We start from the raw sequence: 20,162 nt of genomic DNA, 5'->3' as shown, positions 1-20,162 counted from the left end.
GAGACAGAGAGAGAGACACAGTGAGAGAGAGAGAGAGAGAGAGAGAGACACAGAGAGAGACAGGGATAGAGACACAGTGAGAGAGAGACACAGTGAGAGAGAGACACAGTGAGAGAGAGAGAGAGAGAGAGAGAGACAGAGAGAGACACAGAGAGAGAGACACAGAGAGAGACAGAGAGAGAGACAGAGAGAGACAGAGAGAGAGAGAGAGAGAGAGACAGAGCACAAGAAAGCCAAATTTCAAACCGTTGCAACAATCTGTGCTGCAGAAAAAGGACACGGGCTGGCCGCAAGTTGGCGTAGATTATTCAATAGCCCCGGGAGCTTGGGGCGCGATAGTTTCCGCATTGCTTCCTCCACGGCATCAGCTCCTCAGTCAGGCCTGTCCAAGGGAAACGGCGAACCTGCTGGGACCAAGGCCCCTGCAACCCCTTTTTCAAATTGCGGGAATCCATTCAGGGGATTAGGGAGGGGGAGAAGGCAGGAGATCGGGGATGAGAAAACGTCAGCCGCGATTGAATGGCGCAGCAGAACTCGACGGGCCGAGTGGCCTAGTTCTGCTCCGATGTCTCATGGGATCCAGGTGAAAGGGCGACGTACGTCCTTTTGTCCAAGCCAAAGTGGAGACGTGTGACGACCCCCCCACCCTTCCCCCAAGCATTATTGCCTTGTGGGACTGCCATTAATTCTAGCAAGGTGCAGCGCAACACAAGAGCTCCATCCAGGTTTCAGCGCCTGGCCCCCCACCCACGCTGCTTCTCCAGGGAACACCGCCTCCGATCAATTCATCTCTGCCTGCCGATGCCATCATGGGAGTAATCTATGCTAGGGAAAGGAATTATCCAGCATCAGTTTTCAGCCTGCCGGCCTCCGTGGAAGAATGCACCTTTTCTGGATTCTGTGGTCTTTTCCCTGTAAACGTTTCTGTGACCCCCCCGAATCTGCTTTACTGCCCTCTTACGGTAGGGCGTTCCAGATCCAAACCATTGGCAACAGAGCTACAACATCTCTGCTCAATCAGCCATCTGTGGGCGCTGGCAATTGGAAATAGCAGCTAAGGTTGCTGGAACGACCGAGTGTCGACGGGGGCGAGAGAGGAGCAGAGCTGACCCTTCAGGACGCTACGAATCTGACGCGCGCCAATTGCTGGCGAGGATCCTGAAGGCCCCCCCCAGACGTTACCGCTGGCGTTTCCCCCCCCCCGCACACTCACACAAGAGCCGGTGATCTGGCCGCCTGACCTCACCTCCCCCCCCCCCGCCTCTCGGCGGGGCGCCTGCCCGTCGCTGATACTCACATCTCCTTGACGAAGGTCGCCTCGGGGTTGGGGAAGAGGTTGCCCTCGTTTCGACCCAGGGCGCTGCCGGGGCAGTAGAAGTTGATGCGGAGGTAGGTGTAATCTCCCTCCACCGACGTGCTGATGTTCTGCGTGGGGGGGGGTGAAGAGAGTGCAGAGTGAGCTCCGATCAACTGATCCGCGCGTGGTGCTTACACCCCCCCCCCGCCCCTCCCCTCGCCTGCCCCCCTCCCTCAGCTCCGACACGATTAGCCTCAAACCACTCCCCGCAGGAGCGAGGCCCAAAATGGCCCCCTGGCTCCTGAATTCTATCTATTTTTTAAAAATGTATATTTATTCAAGTCTTTTAACACAATTTTTCTCCCTTACAAACAATAACCCCCCCCCGCAACAAACAAAAACGAGAAATCGCGCAGAGCAAGATATATACATGGCAAAATGATATATTTAGACAGCTTTGTACACTGGCCCTCACCCGTACGTGCCAGTTTCCCCAACCCTTCAGGTTATCTCTTGCTCATCCACCCTCCCAGGCAGTCTCCCCCCCCCCCCCCCCCCCCCCCCAAGGTTGCTGTTGACCGACCTTCCTCTAACGCTCCGCGAGGTAGTCTAGGAACGGTTGCCACCGCCTGTAGAACCCCTGCGCAGACCCTCTCAAGGCGAACTTTATCCTCTCCAACTTTATGAACCCTGCCATGTCATTTATCCAGGCCTCCAGGCTGGGGGGCTTCGCCTCCTTCCACATTAGCAAGATCCTTCGCCGGGCTACTCGGGATGCAAAGGCCAGAATGCCGGCCTCTTTCGCCTCCTGCACTCCCGGTTCGTCCACTACTCCAAATATTGCTAGCCCCCAGCTTGGCTTGACCCGGACTTTCACCACCTGAGATATTGCTCCCGCCACTCCTCTCCAGAACCCCTCCAGTGCCGGGCATGACCAAAACATATGGACATGGTTCGCCGGGCTCCCTGAGCACCTTCCACATCTGTCCTCTACCCCAAAGAACCTACTCAACCTCGCCCCCGTCAAGTGCGCTCTGTGGACCACCTTAAATTATATCAGGCTGAGCCTGGCACACAAGGAGGAGGAATTAACCCTACCTAGGGCATCAGCCCACAGACCTTCCTCAATCTCCTCCCCCAGCTCCTCCTCCCATTTACCCTTCAACTCTTCTACCAGCGCTTCCCCCTCTTCTTTCAACTCCTGGTGTATTTCCGACACCTTGCCCTCCCCGACCCATACACCCGAGATCACCCTGTCTTGAACTTCTTGTGCCGGGAGCAACGGGAATTCCCTCACCTGTCGCCTCACAAAAGCCCTCACCTGCATATATCTAAAGGCATTTCCCGGGGCTGAATTCCATCTATTAACGTCTAATTTACATTAATGTCCCCGACGCCTACCCTATTGAACCCTTTCACACACAGGGATGGCACAGTGGCATCGTCACTGGACGAGTAATCGAGACACCCAGAGTGACGCTCTGGGGACCTGGGTTCGAATCTCGCCACAGTAGATGGCGAAATTGAATTCAATAAAAATGCTTATTGAGCGGTGGAACAAACTCGGTTTGTTCTCACTGGAACGACGGAGGTTGAGGGGCGACCTGATAGAGGTCTACAAAATTATGAGGGGCATAGACAGAGTGGATAGTCAGAGGCTTTTCCCCAGGGTAGAGGGGTCAATTACTAGGGGGCATCGGTTTAGGTGCGAGGGGCAAGGTTTAGAGTAGATGTACGAGGCAAGTTTTTTTACACACAGGTTAGTGGGTGCCTGGAACCCGCTGCCGGAGGAGGTGGTGGAAGCAGGGACGATAGTGACGTTTAAGGGGCAGCTTGACAAATACATGAATAGGACGGGAATAGAGGGATATGGACCCAGGAAGTGTAGAAGATTGTAATTTAGTCGGGCAGCATGGTCGGCACGGGCTTGGAGGGCCGAAGGGCCTGTTCCTGTGCTGTACATTTCTTTGTTCTTTGTCGTTTCGGGAAGGAAATCTGCCGCCCTGACCCGGCCTGGCCTACATGTGACTCCAGACTAAAAAAATGCAACCTCGAGGGCAGAACAGTGGTTAGCACAGTTGCTTCACAGCTCCAGGGTCCCAGGTTCGATTCCCGGCTTGGGTCACTGTCTGTGCGGAGTCTGCACGTCCTCCCCGTGTGTGCGTGGGTTTCCTCCGGGTGCTCCGGTTTCCTCCCACAGTCCAAAGATGTGCAGGTTAGGTGGATTGGCCGCGATAAATTGCCCTTAGGGTCCAGGTTAGATTAAGGGATTAACGGGATGGGCAGGAATCGGGTTTTGGTGATGTGCACTAGGAGAGGGTTGGTGCAGACGTGATGGGCCAAATAGTCTCCTGAAAGAAATGAAAATCGCTTATTGTCACAAGTAGGCTTCAAATGAAGTTACTGTGAAAAGCCCCTAGTCGCCACATTCCGGCGCCTGTTCGGGGAGGCTGGTACGGGAATCGAACCGTGCTGCTGGCCTGCCTTGGTCTGTTTTAAAAGCCAGAGATTTAGCCCTGTGAGCTAAACTAGTACATTGTAGTGGTTTTATGGTTCTATGAGGGATTGAGAGAAAGACAGAGACAAGAGACCGAGACCGAGAGAGACAGAGAGAGAGAGAGAGAGAGACAGACAGACAGAGAGAGAGAGACAGAGAGAGAGAGAGAGACAGACACAGAGATAGAGCGAGACAGAGACAGAGAGAGAGACGGAGAGACAGAGTGAGACAGAGAGAGAGAGCGACAGAGTGAGAGAGAGAGAGACAGAGAGAGAGAGAGAGACAGAGAGCGAGAGAGAGAGAGAGACAGAGAGAGAGATCGAGAGTGAGAGAGAGACAAAGAGAGAGAGCGAGAGAGGGTCACAGAGAGAGAGAGAGAGAGAGAGAGAGACACAGAGAGAAAGATAGACAAAGAGAGAGAAAGATAAATTGCCCTTAGTGTCCAAAAAGGTTGGATGGGGTTACGGGATAGGGTGGAGGTGTGGGGCTTAAGTAGGGCGTGCTTTCCAAGGGCCGATGCAGACTCGATGGGCCGCATGGCCTCCTTCTGCACTGTAAATTCAATGAGACCCCTACTAGGTGAGAATTTAGATCGAGGTAGTTAAGGGGACAGACCATCCCGGATCAGATAAGCATGGCAAGATCTCTTAAATTATTTGTTTTGTGCCAGATGTACAAACTGCAGCTTCCGCTGACCCCGATGCAGCACCTTGGATGCAATTGATCTCTGGGTGACCCAAGATCCGTGTTTACTTCACAACATCGGGGCACAGTAGCCTTACATTGACAAGATTGGAACAAACTGAACTCTGGCTAGCCCGGATTACTCAACTGCAAGTCACGGCCTCTTCCAATGATGGCTTGCAACGATTGAACTCTGACTGACCGAATGCAGGAGTCTACCCTCCCACGATGAGGTATTGTTGCCTTCCAGTGACAGGGCGCAGCAACCGACTGACTATTGGCCTGTGGCCTCCAAGGGTGAGCGAGGGTGCGGCCTTCGACCGAACATTTGGTGCAATTGAACTCTGACTGACCCGATGACTTGCGTTAATTCAGCGAAGAGGCACCGGAGCCTTGGGAGGGGGCACAGCCGTACCGTAAATGCTTAAACACACGGGGCTCCCGAGGGACCTGCAGGGGGACCTACCTTGATGGTAGCGATGTGGAACGGTGTGGCGATGCCAAATACGGGCAGGATGACAGTCTCGTACTTCTTATCGATGTAGATCTTCATGCCCCGGATGTCCGATTCCTTAGGCATCTGGGACGGGTTCTTGTACGAGTCCCGGGACTTGCGAGCTCTGCGGAAACAAGGAGCAGCAGATTTTTAAATAGTTAGCAGACCCAGGAACACTTGCTGTAAAGAAATGTCTTGGATATATTGCTTTGAGAGAAGGAGAGAGATCCTTCAGGGAACAGCTTGCAGATTCTTGCCTGTGTCAAACTCCTGTTTAACCTGCCAGTCCTTTCAGAAACTGCTGTTCTGTTCATAGGCGGCAACATCTTTGTAACTAAACTGCTTTTGAGAGAAGCAGCTAGTCAGCCCATAGACAGATCAGAACTTAACTCAAACACTCGAATGCTTCAGCCCCCGCTGCTCCTGTTAACTACGTCGTCTTACTAAGGCCAAACATAATGTCTCTAATTATCTACTGTCTGGGGAACCTCCTTTATATAAACAAAATTCCATTAGCCCAACTTCAGCAAACAACATCGCTGGCCGGAATGAATTAGGACCAATGAATTTTCCCAATTCCCACCTGTCCTGACATTGGTATCTCATGTTATCCGCAGTACTTCCCTCGGGACTGCGTAATTATGGGTGAAGCTGCACCCTTCACTGCAACCAAATCATTCCCCAAAAGCAAGTCTGCTTCGTCCACCGGGAATTTCTTAACCACCCCGGCAACCCTCGGACCCGACACTAAATCACATTCCAATTGTACTTTATACAATGGAACTGGGAAATACCCCCACTTATCCCATTAACTAATACCTCAGCTTTCAATGAGCTCCCTGGAGGGAAAACAACATCCGTCTCCAGTTTGGGTAGTACCTGTGTCCCTTATGGAGTTATGGGATTGGCTACTTCAGTTGAGGGGAAAAGGGATGATCTCCCCGTCAGATACAAACCCGGCATATCGCCCCTCTACCTCATTCCCCACACCTGCTCCCACAGCAGATTTTACACCATGTCTCCCAAGTCCAGCTAGAGCTACAGTCTGCCCTGTTGTGTTCTCTGTTTCTATTCCCTTTATAGAATCCTCCTTAAGAACCCCAAGAAGTCCCATTGGTTTTCCATGCAACTTCCGACATGCTGAACGAACGTGACCCACCTTGTTATTATGGTGACACCCAGGTTCCCAACTCTTCCCCCCCCCCCCCCCCCCCCACCCAGCGTCCCTTCCTTCCTGGTCTGAGGATATGATCTTGGAGCATCTTGGAGGGGCTGGTTTAGCACACAGGGCTAAATCGCTGGCTTTGAAAGCAGACCAAGGCAGGCCAGCAGCACGGTTCAATTCCCGTAACAGCCTCCCCGAACAGGCGCCGGAATGTGGCGACTAGGGGCTTTTCACAGTAACTTCATTGAAGCCTACTCGTGACAATCAGCGATTTTCATTTCATTCCCAACTACCTCTCCGTTACCACGGCTACCTACCTCCCTTCCACTCTCCCGCTGCCTATCCTTCTCAAAATTATGGGGGGGGGCGGGAAACAAAGGTTTAAATTTATGGATAAACTCATAATCGTCAGTGTAGATGGGCTTTAGAGCGGTTTCACAGGTCGGCGCAACATCGAGGGCCGAAGGGCCTGTACTGCGCTGTAACGTTCGATTGCATTTTACTTTTACAATGCTTTAATTGCGCCGGGCTCCAAAATGCCCGGCTGTCTTTCAAAGCTGGATTTTTAAAACCATGATTGCAGGGGCTGCGCACGCACACGAACCCGGGCTTTTAACCCCGACTGTACCACTGCGTATGACGCAATATATGTGAAATCCCCACGTTCACCACAGGTCAATCCACATCGCGGTTAGGAAGGGAGCTCCACGGTGCCAGCCCAGAATGGCGGAAGAGCAGCTGATATGCAGGAACACATCCGCTCCCTCGAATCAGGAGAACAGAGACAGAAGGCCTTTCGGCCCATTGAACCAGGTATACTAGCATTCTGCGCGTTAACCCTCGGCAGCGACGGCGCCTTTCCCCTGCCCTATTGGGGCGGGGCAGGGCGGGGCCTGTTCCTGCTTGCCCATGACGTCCGGGGCAAGGATCAAGCGCTTACCTCTGGCTCTGCTGCTCCCCGCGGTTCTCCGTCAGCCTCCGCTTGGCCTCCTCGTTCAGCTGGTGGGCCAACTCCCGCTGGTGTGTCCGTCGCTTCTCCTCCGACGTCATCTCGTTCTGTGGGTGGGGGAGGGAGGGGGAGGGGGGGGGGGCGGGGAGAAGAGGAGGAGAGAGTGAAGGAGAGAGGGAGAGAGAGAGAGAGAGAAAGGGAGTGAGAAAGGGAGTGAGAAAGGGAGAGAGAAAGGGAGAGCAGGAGAGGGAGGGGGAAGAGCAGGAGGGGGGGAGGGAGAGAGAGAGAGGGGGAGAGAGAGGGAGGGAGAGTGAGGGAGAGGGAGAGTGAGGGAGAGAGAGAGGGAGAGAGAGGGGGAGAGAGAGGGAGAGAGAGGGGGAGAGAGGGGGAGAGACAGAGGGAGGGAGAGAGGGAGCGAGAGAGAGAGGAAGAGAGAGGGAGAGAGAGGGAGAGAGAGAGAGAGAGAGAGAGAGAGAAAGGGAGAGAGAAAGGGAGAGAGAAAGGGAGAGAGAAAGGGAGAGAGAAAGGGAGAGAGAAAGGGAGAGAGAAAGGGAGAGAGAAAGGGAGAGAGAAAGGGAGAGAGAGAGGGAGAGAGAGAGGGAGAGAGAGAGGGAGAGAGAGAGGGAGAGCGAGAGGGAGAGAGAGAGGGAGAGAGAGAGGGAGAGAGAGAGGGAGAGAGAGAGGGAGAGAGAAAGGGAGAGAGAAAGGGAGAGAGGAAGGGAGAGAGAAAGGGAGAGAGAAAGGGAGAGGGAAAGGGAAGGAGAGAGGGGCGAGAGAGTGGACGGGGGGGGGAAGAGAGAGCGGGGGAGAGGCAAGGAGAGAGAGGGGGAAGGAGAGTGGGGGATGGAGAGGGGGGGGGGGAAGGGACAGAGAGGGGGAGAGAGGAGGAAGGAGAGTGGGGGAGAGAGGGGGGAAGGAGAGAGGGATGAGGAGAAAGTGAGCGAGAGAGGGAGCAAGAAAGGGAGGGAAAAGGGAGGGAGAGAAAAGAAAGGGAGGGAGACAGAGAGAAAGGGATGGAGAGAGATCAAGAGTGATAAATTAAACGTGCAACAAGAATTTCACACAGCAAGATGCGGGGCCTTTATAAAAATGAAATCTGGTGGGAACACTCGGGCCAGGGGGAGAGAAACAGAGAGAAGCTTCAGGTAAACGGCCCTGACTCAGTCCCACAGCAAAGTCATTGACCCAAAACGGGGGAAACACGGTGCCTCTCCCCACAGGCGCCGGGAATTTCACAGAATTATTTTATTCCGCATTCGCCCCACTGGCTGCAATTTCTCTCGGACGGAAGGAACAAGCCATTCGGCCCGTCCATTTGGGCACTGGCGCAGGTTCTCCTCTTCCTCTGTGCCTCGCGCTTTTTGTCCAGGAAAAATATACGTCGATACCTCGACCCGAGCTCCGGCCCCAGGCAGGTCAAACAGGCAAGTGACCACTCACCCTGGTCCGCTCCGTCAGCAGATTGGCCTTTCCACCTCGGCCGAGTAAATCTTCAGCCTCGTCCTTCACCTCATCCTCCTCCTCTTCATCTTCATTCTGTAACACAACAGCACGGGGTTAGATACAGAGTAAAGCTCCCTCTACAGTGTCCCCATCACACAATCCCAGGACAGGTACAGCACGGGGTTAGATACAGAGTAAAGCTCCCTCTACACTGTCCCCATCAAACACTCCCAGGGCAGGTACAGCACGGGGTTAGATACAGAGTAAAGCTCCCTCTACACTGTCCCCATCAAATACTCCCAGGACAGGTACAGCACGGGGTTAGATACAGAGTAAAGCTCCCTCTACACTGTCCCATCAAACACTCCCAGGACAGGTACAGCACGGGGTTAGATACAGACTAAAGCTCCCTCTACACTGTCCCCATCAAATACTCCCAGGACAGGTACAGCACGGGGTTAGATACAGAGTAAAGCTCCCTATACACTGTCCCCATCAAACACTCCCAGGACAGGTACAGCACGGGGTTAGATACAGAGTAAAGCCCCCTCTACACTGTCCCCATCAAACACTCCCAGGACAGGTACAGCACGGGGTTAGATACAGAGTAAAGCTCCCTCTACACTGTCCCATCAGACACTCCCAGGACAGGTACAGCACGGGGTTAGATACAGAGTAAAGCTCCCTCTACACTGTCCCCATCAAACACTCCCAGGACAGGTACAGCACGGGGTTAGATACAGAGTAAAGCTCCCCTACACTGTCCCCATCAAACATTCCCAGGACAGGTACAGCACGGGGGTAGATACAGAGTAAAGCACCCTCTACACTGTCCCCATCAAACATTCCCAGGACAGGTACAGCACGGGGTTAGATACAGAGTAAAGCTCCCTCTACAGTGTCCCCATCAAACACTCCCAGGACAGGTACAGCACGGGGTTAGATACAGAGTAAAGCTCCCTCTACACTGTCCCCATCAAACACTCCCAGGACAGGTACAGCATGGGGTTAGATACAGAGTAAAGCTCCCTCTACACTGTCCCATCAAACACTCCCAGGACAGGTACAGCACGGGGTTAGATACAGAGTAAAGCTGCCTCGACACTGTCCCCATCAAATACTCCCAGGACAGGTACAGCCCGGGGTTAGATACAGAGTAAAGCTCACTCTACACTGTCCCCATCAAACCATCCCAGGACAGGTACAGCACGGGGTTAGATACAGAGTAAAGCTCCCTCTACACTGTCCCCATCAAACACTCCCAGGACAGCAAAGCACGGGGTTAGATACAGAGTAAAACTCCCTCTACACTGTCCCCATCAAACACTCCCAGGACAGGTACAGCACGGGGTTAGATACAGAGTAAAGCTCCCTCTACACTGTCCCCATCAAACACTCCCAGGACAGGTAAGCACGGGGTTAGATACAGAGTAAAGCTCCCTCTACACTGACCCCATCAAACACTCCCAGGACAGGTACAGCACGGGGTTAGATACAGAGTAAAGCTCCCTCTACACTGTCCCCATCTAACACTCCCAGGGCAGGTACAGCACGGGGTAGATACAGAGTAAAGCTCCCTCTACACTGTCCCCATCAAACACTCCCAGGACTGGTACAGCACGGGGTTAGATACAGAGTAAAGCTCCCTCCACACTGTCCCCATCAAACACTCCCAGGACAGGTACAGCACGGGGTTAGATACAGAGTAAAGCTCCCTCTACACTGTCCCCATCAAACACTCCCAGGACAGGTACAGCACAGGGTTAGATACAGAGTAAAGCTCCCTCTACACTGTCCCCATCAAACACTCCCAGGACAGGTACAGCACGGGGTTAGATACAGAGTAAAGCTCCCTCGACACTGTCCCCATCAAACACTCCCAGGACAGGGACAGCACGGGGTTAGGTACAGAGTAAAGCTCCCTCTACACTGTCCCCATCAAACACTCCCAGGACAGGTACAGCACGGCGTTAGATACAGAGTAAAGCTCCCTCTACACTGTCCCCATCAAACACTCCCAGGACAGGTACAGCCCGGGGTTAGATACAGAGTAAAGCTCCCTCTACACTGTCCCCATCAAACACTCCCAGGACAGGTACAGCACGGGGTTAGATACAGAGTAAAGCTCCCTCTACACTGTCCCCATCAAACACTCCCAGGACAGGTACAGCACGGGGTTAGATACAGAGTGAAGCTCCCTGACCTTGAGGAAGATTCCGACGTTCTTGATTTTTTTCTTGACAGTAGTGATGAGAGAAGCTGGGCCGTCCTGTGGGATGAACAGCCAGAATCAGTGCTCAGAGCAGGATCTTCTCCCCACGCCTGGGAATCAGTCAATCTCTCTCTCCAGTGTGTGGGTGTACGTGTAGCACGTGGGCTTGCGCCTGAGTGTGCGCATGAGCTTGTACGCGAGTGTGTGCGCGTCCACGCGAGTGTGTGCGCGTCCACATGAGCGCGTGCTTCAACATGAGTGCGTGCGTCTACGCGAGGGGGTGCCTGCGTCTACGCGAGGGGGTGCCTGCGTCTACGCGAGGGTGTGCCTGCGTCTACGCAAGTGTGTGCCTGCGTTTACGAGTGTGTGCCTGCATCTACGAGTGTGCCTGCGTCTACGAGTGCGTGCGTCTACGAGAGTGCGTGCGTCTACGAGTGCCTGCGTCTACGAGTGCGTGCCTGCGTCTACGAGAGTGCGTGCCTGCGTCTACGAGAGTGCGTGCCTGCGTCTACGAGAGTGCGTGCCTGCGTCTACGAGAGTGCGTGCGTCTACGAGAGTGCGTGCGTCTACGAGAGTCTGCGTCTACGAGTGCCTGCGTCTACGAGAGTGCCTGCGTCTACGAGAGTGCCTGCGTCTACGAGAGTGCCTGCGTCTACGAGAGTGCCTGCGTCTACGAGAGTGCCTGCGTCTACTAGAGTGCCTGCGTCTACAAGAGTGCCTGCGTCTACAAGAGTGCCTGCGTCTACAAGAGTGCCTGCGTCTACAAGAGTGCATGCGTCTACAAGAGTGCCTGCGTCTACAAGAGTGCCTGCGTCTACTAGAATGCCTGCGTCTACTAGAATGCCTGCGTCTACTAGAATGCCTGCGTTTACTAGAATGCCTGCGTTTACGAGAGTGCGGCCTGCGTCTACGAGAGTGCGGCCTGCGTCTACGAGAGTGCGGCCTGCGTCTACGAGAGTGCGGCCTGCGTCTACGAGAGTGCGGCCTGCGTCTACGAGAGTGCGTGCGCCTACGAGTGCGTGCGCCTACGAGAGTGCGTGCCTGCGTCTACGCGAGCGCGTGCCTGCATTTACGTGAGTGTGCCTGCATCTACGCAAGTGTGTGCCTGCGTTTACGAGTGTGTGCCTGCATCTACGAGTGTGCCTGCGTCTACGAGTGCGTGCGTCTACGAGAGTGCGTGCGTCTACGAGAGTGCGTGCGTCTACGAGTGCGTGCCTGCGTCTACGAGAGTGCGTGCCTGCGTCTACGAGAGTGCGTGCCTGCGTCTACGAGAGTGCGTGTCTGCGTCTACGAGAGTGCGTGCCTGCGTCTACGAGAGTGCGTGCCTGCGTCTACGAGGGTGCGTGCCTGCGTCTACGAGAGTGCGTGCCTGCGTCTACGAGAGTGCGTGCCTGCGTCTACGAGAGTGCGTGCCTGCGTCTACGAGAGTGCGTGCCTGCCTCTACGAGTGTGTGTGCGTCTACGAGAGTGCGTGCGTCTATGTGAGTGTGTGCGTGCGTGTGTGTGGGGGGGGGGGGGGGGGGGGGGGGAGGCTGTTCCACGGGGTCTGGGGCCCGCGCCGGTTACCTCGTTGATTTGCACGGTGTCTCCGATGAAGAGGGCGTAGGTCTTTTCTTCGGGAGTCTTGCCCTCCTTGTTGTCCATGGCAGAGAATCCCAGGTTAATGCTGAACATCATCCCTGGGGAGAGACGGGACTGGGTGACGGAGTTCGAGCACGCAACGCACCGGAGCCGAATCACCCACACCACACACGGTATCCCCCCCCTCCCCCCCCGATATCAGCCACACCACACGGTGCACACACGGTAACCCCCTTCCTCCAATATGACTGAACAAACCCTCCTCTCACTCATACTCCCTCCTGAATCATTGCCCTCCCTTATCTCTGCAATTTGAGAGGAGATCTAATAGAAACTTGCAAGATAATGAATGGCTTAGATAGGGTGGACGTAGGGAAGTTGTTTCCATTAGCAGGGGAGACTAGGACCCGGGGGCACAGCCTTAGAATAAAAGGGAGTCACTTTAGAACAGAGATGAGGAGAAATTTCTTCAGCCAGAGAGTGGTGGGTCTGTGGAATTCGTTGCCACAGAGGGCGGTGGAGGCCGGGACGTTGAGTGTCTTTGAGACAGAGGTTGATAAATTCTTGATTTCTCGAGGAATTAAGGGCTATGGAGAGAGAGCGGGTAAATGGAGTTGAAATCAGCCATGATTGAATGGTGGAGTGGACTCGATGGGCCGAATGGCCTTACTTCCGCTCCTATGTCTCATGGCCCCTACAGCCCTCTATATCTCGGTTACCTCCTCCAGCCCCTACAACCCTCCCTATCTCTGTAACTTCCTCCAGTCCCCTACAACCCTCCCTATCTCTGTAACCTCCTCCAGCCCCCTACAACCCTCCCTACAACCCTCCCTATCTCTGTAACCTTCTCCAGTCTCTACAACCCTCCCTATCTCTGTAACCTCCTCCAGGCCCTACATCCCTCCTTATTTCTGTAACCTCCTCCAGTCCCCTACAACCCTCCCTATCTCTGTAACCTCCTCCAGCCCCCTACAACACTCCCTATCTCTGTAACCTCATCCAGCCACCTACACCCCTCCCTATCTCTGTAACCTCCTCCAGCCCCTACAACCCTCCCTATCTCAGTAACCTCCTCCAGCCACCTACATCACTATCTCTGTAACCTCCTCCAGTCCCCTACAACCCTCCCTATCTCTGTAACCTCCTCCAGCCCCCTACAACCCTCGCTATCTCTGTAACCTCCTCCAGCCCCCTACAACCCTCCCTATCTCTGTAACCTCCTCCAGCCCCGACAACCCTCCCTATCTCTGTAACCTCCTCCAGCCCCTACAACCCTCCCTATCTCTGTAACCTCCTCCAGCCCCCTACACCCCTCCTTATCTCTGTAACCTCATCCAGCCCCAACAACCCTCCCTATCTCTAACCTCCTCCAGCCCCTACAACCCTCCCTATCTCTGCAACCTCCTCCAGCCACCTACATCACTATCTCTGTAACCTCCTCCAGTCCCCTACAACCCTCCCTATCTCTGTAACCTCCTCCAGCCCCCTACAACCCTCGCTATCTCTGTAACCTCCTCCAGCCCCGACAACCCTCCCTATCTCTGTAACCTCCTCCAGCCCCTACAACCCTCCCTATCTCTGTAACCTCCTCCAGCCCCCTACAACCCTCGCTATCTCTGTAACCTCCTCCAGCCCCGACAACCCTCCCTATCTCTGTAACCTCCTCCAGTCCCCTACAACCCACCCTATCTCTGTAACCTCCTCCAGGCCCTACAACCCTCCCTATCTCTGTAACCTCCTCCAGCCCCCTACAACCCTCGCTATCTCTGTAACCTCCTCTAGCCCCGACAACCCTCCCTATCTCTGAAACCTCCTCCAGTCCCCTACAACCCACCCTATCTCTGTAACCTCCTCCAGCCCCTACAACCCTCCCTATCTCTGTAACCTCCTCCAGCCCCTACAACCCTCCCTATCTGTAACCTCCTCCAGCCCCTACAACCCTCCCTATCTCTGAAACCTCCTCCAGTCCCCTACAACCCACCCTATCTCTGTAACCTCCTCCAGCCCCTACAACCCTCCCTATCTCTGTAACCTCCTCCAGCCCCTACAACCCTCCCTATCTCTGAAACCTCCTCCAGTCCCCTACAACCCACCCTATCTCTGTAACCTCCTCCAGCCCCTACAAGCCTCACTATCCCTGCCACCTCCTCCAGCCCCGACAACCCTCCCTATCTCTGTAACCTCCTCCAGCCCCTACACCCCTCCCTATCTCTGTAACCTCCTCCAGCCCCCTACAACCCTCGCTATCTCTGTAACCTCCTCCAGCCCCGACAACCCTCCCTATCTCTGTAACCTCCTCCAGTCCCCTACAACCCACCCTATCTCTGTAACCTCCTCCAGGCCCTACAACCCTCCCTACCTCTGTAACCTACTCCAGCCCCTACAAGCCTCACTATCTCTGTAACCTCCTCCAGTCCCTACACCCCTCCCTTTCTCTGTAACCTCCTCCAGCCCCTACAAGCCTCACTATCTCTGTACCCTTCTCCATTCCCTACAAGCCTCACTATCCCTGCCACCTCCTCCAGCCCCCTACAAGACTCCCCATCACTCCTCCTGTACACCAGTTGCCATTTGCTTTGTGTTGTACGTGTGCACGTGCCTTGTTGCAATGCTACCCCACCCTCTGGTGAACCGGAGAACGGCACGCACCTTTTTTGAGTCGATATTGGTTCTTGGCATTGATTACGAGCGACCCTTCCCGGAACTCAATCCCCATGGCGAACCTGCAAACAAAGCCCTCGTTATTCACCTCAGTTCGCTCTGCTCCTGGTACACGGGACACGCTCCTGGGTGAAGGGAGGGGATGGCGAAGGGGGAGTCCAATGGGCTGCGCCCTCCACATTGCGAGAATCACTAGCATCATTGTACTATACACATCCAGGAAACTGATGTAGTGCCGCACTGTCAGAGGGTCAGTACTGAGGGAGTGCCGCACTGTCAGAGGGTCAGTACTGAGGGAGTGCTGCACTGTCAGAGGGTCAGTACTGAGGGAGTGCCGCACTGTCAGAGGGTCAGTACTGAGGGAGTGCCGCACTGTCAGAGGGTCAGTGCTGAGGGAGTGCCGCACTGTCAGAGGGTCAGTACTGAGGGAGCGCCGCACTGTCAGAGGGTCAGTACTGGGGGGAGTGCCGCACTGTCAGAGGGTCAGTACTGAGGGAGCGCTGCACTGTCAGAGGGTCAGTACTGAGGGAGTGCTGCACTGTCACAGGGTCAGTATTGAGGGAGTTCTGCACTGTCAGAGGGTCAGTACTGAGTGAGTGCCGCACTGTCAGAGGGTCAGTGCTGAGGGAGCACCGCACTGTCAGAGGGTCAGTATTGAGGGAGCACCGCACTGTCAGAGGGTCAGTACTGAGGGAGTGCTGCACTGTCAGAGGGTCAGTACTGAGGGAGCGCCGCACTGTCAGAGGGTCAGTACTGAGGGAGCGCCGCACTGTCAGAGGGTCAGTATGAGGGAGTGCCGCACTGTCAGAGGGTCAGTACTGAGGAAGCACCGCACTGTCAGAGGGTCAGTACTGAGGGAGTGCCGCACTGTCAGAGGGTCAGTACTGAGGGAGTGCCGCACTGTCAGAGGGTCAGTACTGAGGGAGTGCCGCACTGTCAGAGGGTCAGTACTGAGGGAGCGCCGCACTGTCAGAGGGTTAGTACTGAGGGAGCGCCGCACTGTCAGAGCGTCAGTACTGAGGGAGCGCCACACTGCCAGAGGGTCAGTACCGAGGGAGTTCCGCACTGTCAGAGGGTCAGTACTGAGGGAGCGCCGCACTGTCAGATGGTCAGTACTGAGGGACTGCCGCACTGTCAGAGGGTCAGTACTGAGGGAGAGCTGCACTGTCAGAGGGTCAGTACTGAGGGAGTGCTGCACTGTCAGAGGGTCAGTACTGAGGGAGTGTCGCACTGTCAGAGGGTCAGTACTGAGGGAGTGCTGCACTGTCAGAGGGTCAGTATTGAGGGAGTGCTGCACTGTCAGAGGGTTAGTATTGAGGGAGCGCCGCACTGTCAGAGGGTCAGTACTGAGGGAGCACCGCACTGTCAGAGGGTCAGTATTGAGGGACTGCTGCACTGTCAGAGGGTCAGTACTGAGGGAGCGCCTCACTGTCAGAGGGTCAGTACTGAGGGAGCGCCGCACTGTCAGAGGGTCAGTACTGAGGGAGTGCCGCACTGTCAGAGGGTGAGTACTGAGGGAGTGCCGCACTGTCAGAGCGTCAGTACTGAGGGAGTGCCGCACTGTCAGAGGGTCAGTACTGAGGGAGTGCCGCACTGTCAGAGCGTCAGTACTGAGGGAGTGTCGCACTGTCAGAGGGTTAGTACTGAGGGAGTGCCGCACTGTCAGAGGGTCAGTACTGAGGGAGTGCCGCACTGTCAGAGGGTCAGTACTGAGGGAGTGCCGCACTGTCAGAGGGTCAGTACTGAGGGAGCGCCGCACTGTCAGAGGGTCAGTACCGAGGGAGTTCCGCACTGTCAGAGGGTCAGTACTGATGGAGCGCCGCACTGTCAGAGGGTCAGTACCGAGGGACTGCCGTACTGTCAGAGGGTCAGTACTGAGGGAGTGCCGCACTGTCAGAGGGTCAGTACTGAGGGAGTGCCGCACTGTCAGAGAGTCAGTACTGAGGGAGTGCCGCACTGTCAGAGGGTCAGTACTGAGGGAGCGCCGCACTGTCAGAGGGTCAGTACTGAGGGAGCGCCGCACTGTCAGAGGGTCAGTACTGAGGGAGTTCCGCACTGTCAGAGGGTCAGTACTGAGGGAGCGCCGCACTGTCAGAGGGTCAGTACCGAGGGACTGCCGTACTGTCAGAGGGTCAGTACCGAGGGACTGCCGTACTGTCAGAGGGTCAGTACTGAGGGAGTGCCGCACTGTCAGAGGGTCAGTACTGAGGGAGTGCTGCACTGTCAGAGAGTCAGTACTGAGGGAGTGCCGCACTGTCAGAGGGTCAGTACTGAGGGAGCGCCGCACTGTCAGAGGGTCAGTACTGAGGGAGCGCCGCACTGTCAGAGGGTCAGTACTGAGGGACTGCCGCACTGTCAGAGGGTCAGTACTGAGGGACTGCCGCACTGTCAGAGGGTCAGTACTGAGGGAGTGCCGCACTGTCAGAGGGTCAGTACTGAGGGAGCGCCGCACTGTCAGAGGGTCAGTACTGAGGGACTGCCGCACTGTCAGAGGGTCAGTACTGAGGGAGTGCCGCACTGTCAGAGGGTCAGTACTGAGGGAGCGCTGCACTGTCAGAGGGTCAGTACTGAGGGAGCGCCGCACTGTCAGAGGGTCAGTACTGAGGGAGCGCCGCCCTGTCAGAGGGTCAGTACTGAGGGAGCGCCGCACTGTCAGAGGGTCAGTACTGAGGGAGCGCCGCACTGTCAGAGGGTCAGTACTGAGGGAGCGCCGCACTGTCAGAGGGTCAGTACTGAGGGAGTGCCGCCCTGTCAGAGGGTCAGTACTGAGGGAGTGCCGCACTGTCAGAGGGTCAGTACTGAGGGAGTGCCGCACTGTCAGAGGGTGAGTACTGAGAGAGCGACGCACTGTCAGAGGGTGAGTACTGAGGGAGTGCCGCACTGTCAGAGGGTCAGTACTGAGGGAGTGCCGCACTGTCAGAGGGTGAGTACTGAGGGAGTGCCGCACTGTCAGAGGGTCAGTACTGAGGGAGTGCCGCACTGTCAGAGGGTGAGTACTGAGAGAGCGACGCACTGTCAGAGGGTGAGTACTGAGAGCGTGCCGGACTGTAAGAGGGTCAGTACTGAGGGAGTGCTGCAGTCAGAGGGTCAGCACTGAGAGAGTGCTGCACTGTCAGAGGGTCAGTACTGAGGGACTGCCGCACTGTCAGAGGGTCAGTACTGAGGGAGTGCTGCACTGTCAGAGGGTCAGTACTGAGGGAGTGCCGCACTGTCAGAGGGTCAGTACTGAGGGAGTGCCGCACTGTCAGAGGGTGAGTACTGAGGGAGTGCCGCACTGTCAGAGGGTCAGTACTGAGGGAGTGCAGCACTGTCGGAGGGACAGTGCTGAGGGAGTGACGCACTGTCGGAGGGTCAGTACTGAGGGAGTGCTGCACTGTCAGAGGGTCAGTACTGAGGGAGTGCCGCACTGTCAGAGGGTCAGTACAGAGGGAGCGCCGCACTGTCAGAGGGTCAGTACTGAGGGAGCGCCGCACTGTCAGAGGGTCAGTACTGAGGGAGTGCCGCACAGTCAGAGGGTCAGTACTGAGGGAGCGCCGCACTGTCAGAGGGTCAGTACTGAGGGAGGGCCGCACTGTCAGAGGGTCAGTACTGAGGGAGGGCCGCACTGTCAGAGGGTCAGTACTGAGGGAGCGCCGCACTGTCAGAGGGTCAGTACTGAGGGAGTGCCAAGCTCCCACAGGGCCATGTCGAAGTCTGGCAGCAGAGTTCTCTTTGTCAGCCAACCACTGCTCCTCAGTCAATCTCTTGATTCGAAGTTTCCGAATGCTCGACGCTCCCGAGCAGGGGAAGGTTTGCCCGCCTCGCTCACCAGTGAGGGGGAAAGTGAACCGCTGGCCCCGTCTCCCTATAACCAGGGACAAAGAGGAGCCGCTTCAGTGCTTCAGGGCTGGGGGTGGTGGGAGGGGGGGGGGGGGGGCACACGCGCGTCAGATTTCTCACCCCAAATTCTTGGTGATTTTAGTCACCAGCTCGGGTTTCGCTTGCTTCACGAAAGCCATCACATTCTGGTAAATGTCCGAAATCTTGGCACCTGCATTGGCGAAGAGAAAGAGATTACAAATCAAACAGGAGGAGGCCCATTCAGCCCCTCGAGCGTGTTACACAGGAACAGGAGGGGCCCATTCAGCCCCCTCCTCGAGTCTGTTACACAGGAACAGGAGGAGGCCCATTCAGCCCCCCCTCCTCGAGTCTGTTACACAGGAACAGGAGGAGGCCCATTCAGCCCCCCTCCTCGAGTCTGTTACACAGGAACAGGAGGAGGCCCATTCAGCCCCTCGAGCCTGTTACACAGGAACAGGAGGAGGCCCCATTCAGCCCCCTCCTCGAGTCTGTTACACAGGAACAGGAGGAGGCCCATTCAGCCCCCCCTCCTCGAGCCTGTTACACAGGAACAGGAGGAGGCCCATTCAGCCCCCTCCTCGAGTCTGTTACACAGGAACAGGAGGAGGCCCATTCAGCCCCCTCCTCGAGTCTGTTACACAGGAACAGGAGGAGGCCCATTCAGCCCCCTCTCCTCGAGTCTGTTACACAGGAACAGAAGGAGGCCCATTCAGCCCCTCAAGCCTGTTGCACAGGAACAGGAGGAGGCCCATTCAGCCCCTCAAGCCTGTTGCACAGGAACAGGAGGAGGCCCATTCAGTCCCCCTCCTCGAGCCTGTTACACAGGAACAGGAGGTTGCCCATTCAGCCCCTCAAGTCTGTTACACAGGAACAGGAGGAGGCCCATTCAGCCCCTCGAGTCTGTTACACAGGAACAGGAGGAGGCCCATTCAGCTCCCCCCCCCTCGAGTCTGTTACACAGGAACAGGGGGAGGCCCATTCAGCCCCCGCTCCTCGAGCCTGTTACACTGGAACAGGAGGAGGCCCATTCAGCCCCCTCCTCGAGCCTGTTGCACAGGAACAGGAGGAGGCCCATTCAGCCCCCCCTCCTCGAGTCTTGTTACACAAGAACAGGCCACATCAGCCCCTCCTCGAGTCTGTTACAGAGGAACAGGAGGAGGCCCATTCAGCCCCTCCTCCTCGAGTCAGTTACACTGGAACAGGAGGAGGCCCATTCAGCCCCCCCTCCTCGAGTCTTGTTACACAGGAACAGGCCATATCAGCCCCTCCTCGAGTCTGTTACACAGGAACAGGAGGAGGCCCATTCAGCTCCTCGAGCCTGTTACACAGGAACAGGA

The 20,162-nt window shown here is 55.9% G+C and overlaps 2 protein-coding genes and 1 long non-coding RNA gene across 3 annotated transcripts in view; 1 reads left to right on the top strand and 2 right to left on the bottom strand.

Annotated features, from left to right (window-relative positions):
* The window catches only part of LOC140418149 (uncharacterized), a 1,069,702-nt gene that overhangs the window by 669,889 nt on the left and 379,651 nt on the right, over window positions 1-20,162 (top strand). The gene's annotated exons all lie outside the window — the stretch shown is intronic.
* Window positions 1-20,162, bottom strand: part of LOC140418143 (chromodomain-helicase-DNA-binding protein 7-like) — a 242,684-nt gene that overhangs the window by 126,612 nt on the left and 95,910 nt on the right. The gene's annotated exons all lie outside the window — the stretch shown is intronic.
* Window positions 1,294-20,162, bottom strand: part of LOC140421341 (FACT complex subunit SPT16-like) — a 46,464-nt gene continuing 27,595 nt past the window's right edge. The window contains exons 5-12 of the mRNA XM_072506011.1: window positions 18,925-19,015; window positions 14,974-15,047; window positions 12,310-12,422; window positions 10,735-10,800; window positions 8,529-8,624; window positions 7,080-7,195; window positions 4,945-5,098; window positions 1,294-1,425 (exon numbers count right to left, since the gene is read on the bottom strand). Of these exons, the coding sequence (XP_072362112.1) occupies window positions 1,294-1,425; window positions 4,945-5,098; window positions 7,080-7,195; window positions 8,529-8,624; window positions 10,735-10,800; window positions 12,310-12,422; window positions 14,974-15,047; window positions 18,925-19,015 (842 nt within the window). The remainder of the gene's footprint in view (window positions 1,426-4,944; window positions 5,099-7,079; window positions 7,196-8,528; window positions 8,625-10,734; window positions 10,801-12,309; window positions 12,423-14,973; window positions 15,048-18,924; window positions 19,016-20,162) is intronic.

Source organism: Scyliorhinus torazame, chromosome 5 (genome assembly GCF_047496885.1).
Source record: "Scyliorhinus torazame isolate Kashiwa2021f chromosome 5, sScyTor2.1, whole genome shotgun sequence".
NCBI classification, from domain to species: Eukaryota; Metazoa; Chordata; class Chondrichthyes; order Carcharhiniformes; family Scyliorhinidae; genus Scyliorhinus; species Scyliorhinus torazame.
This window is presented reverse-complemented; position numbering and strand designations above follow the sequence as displayed.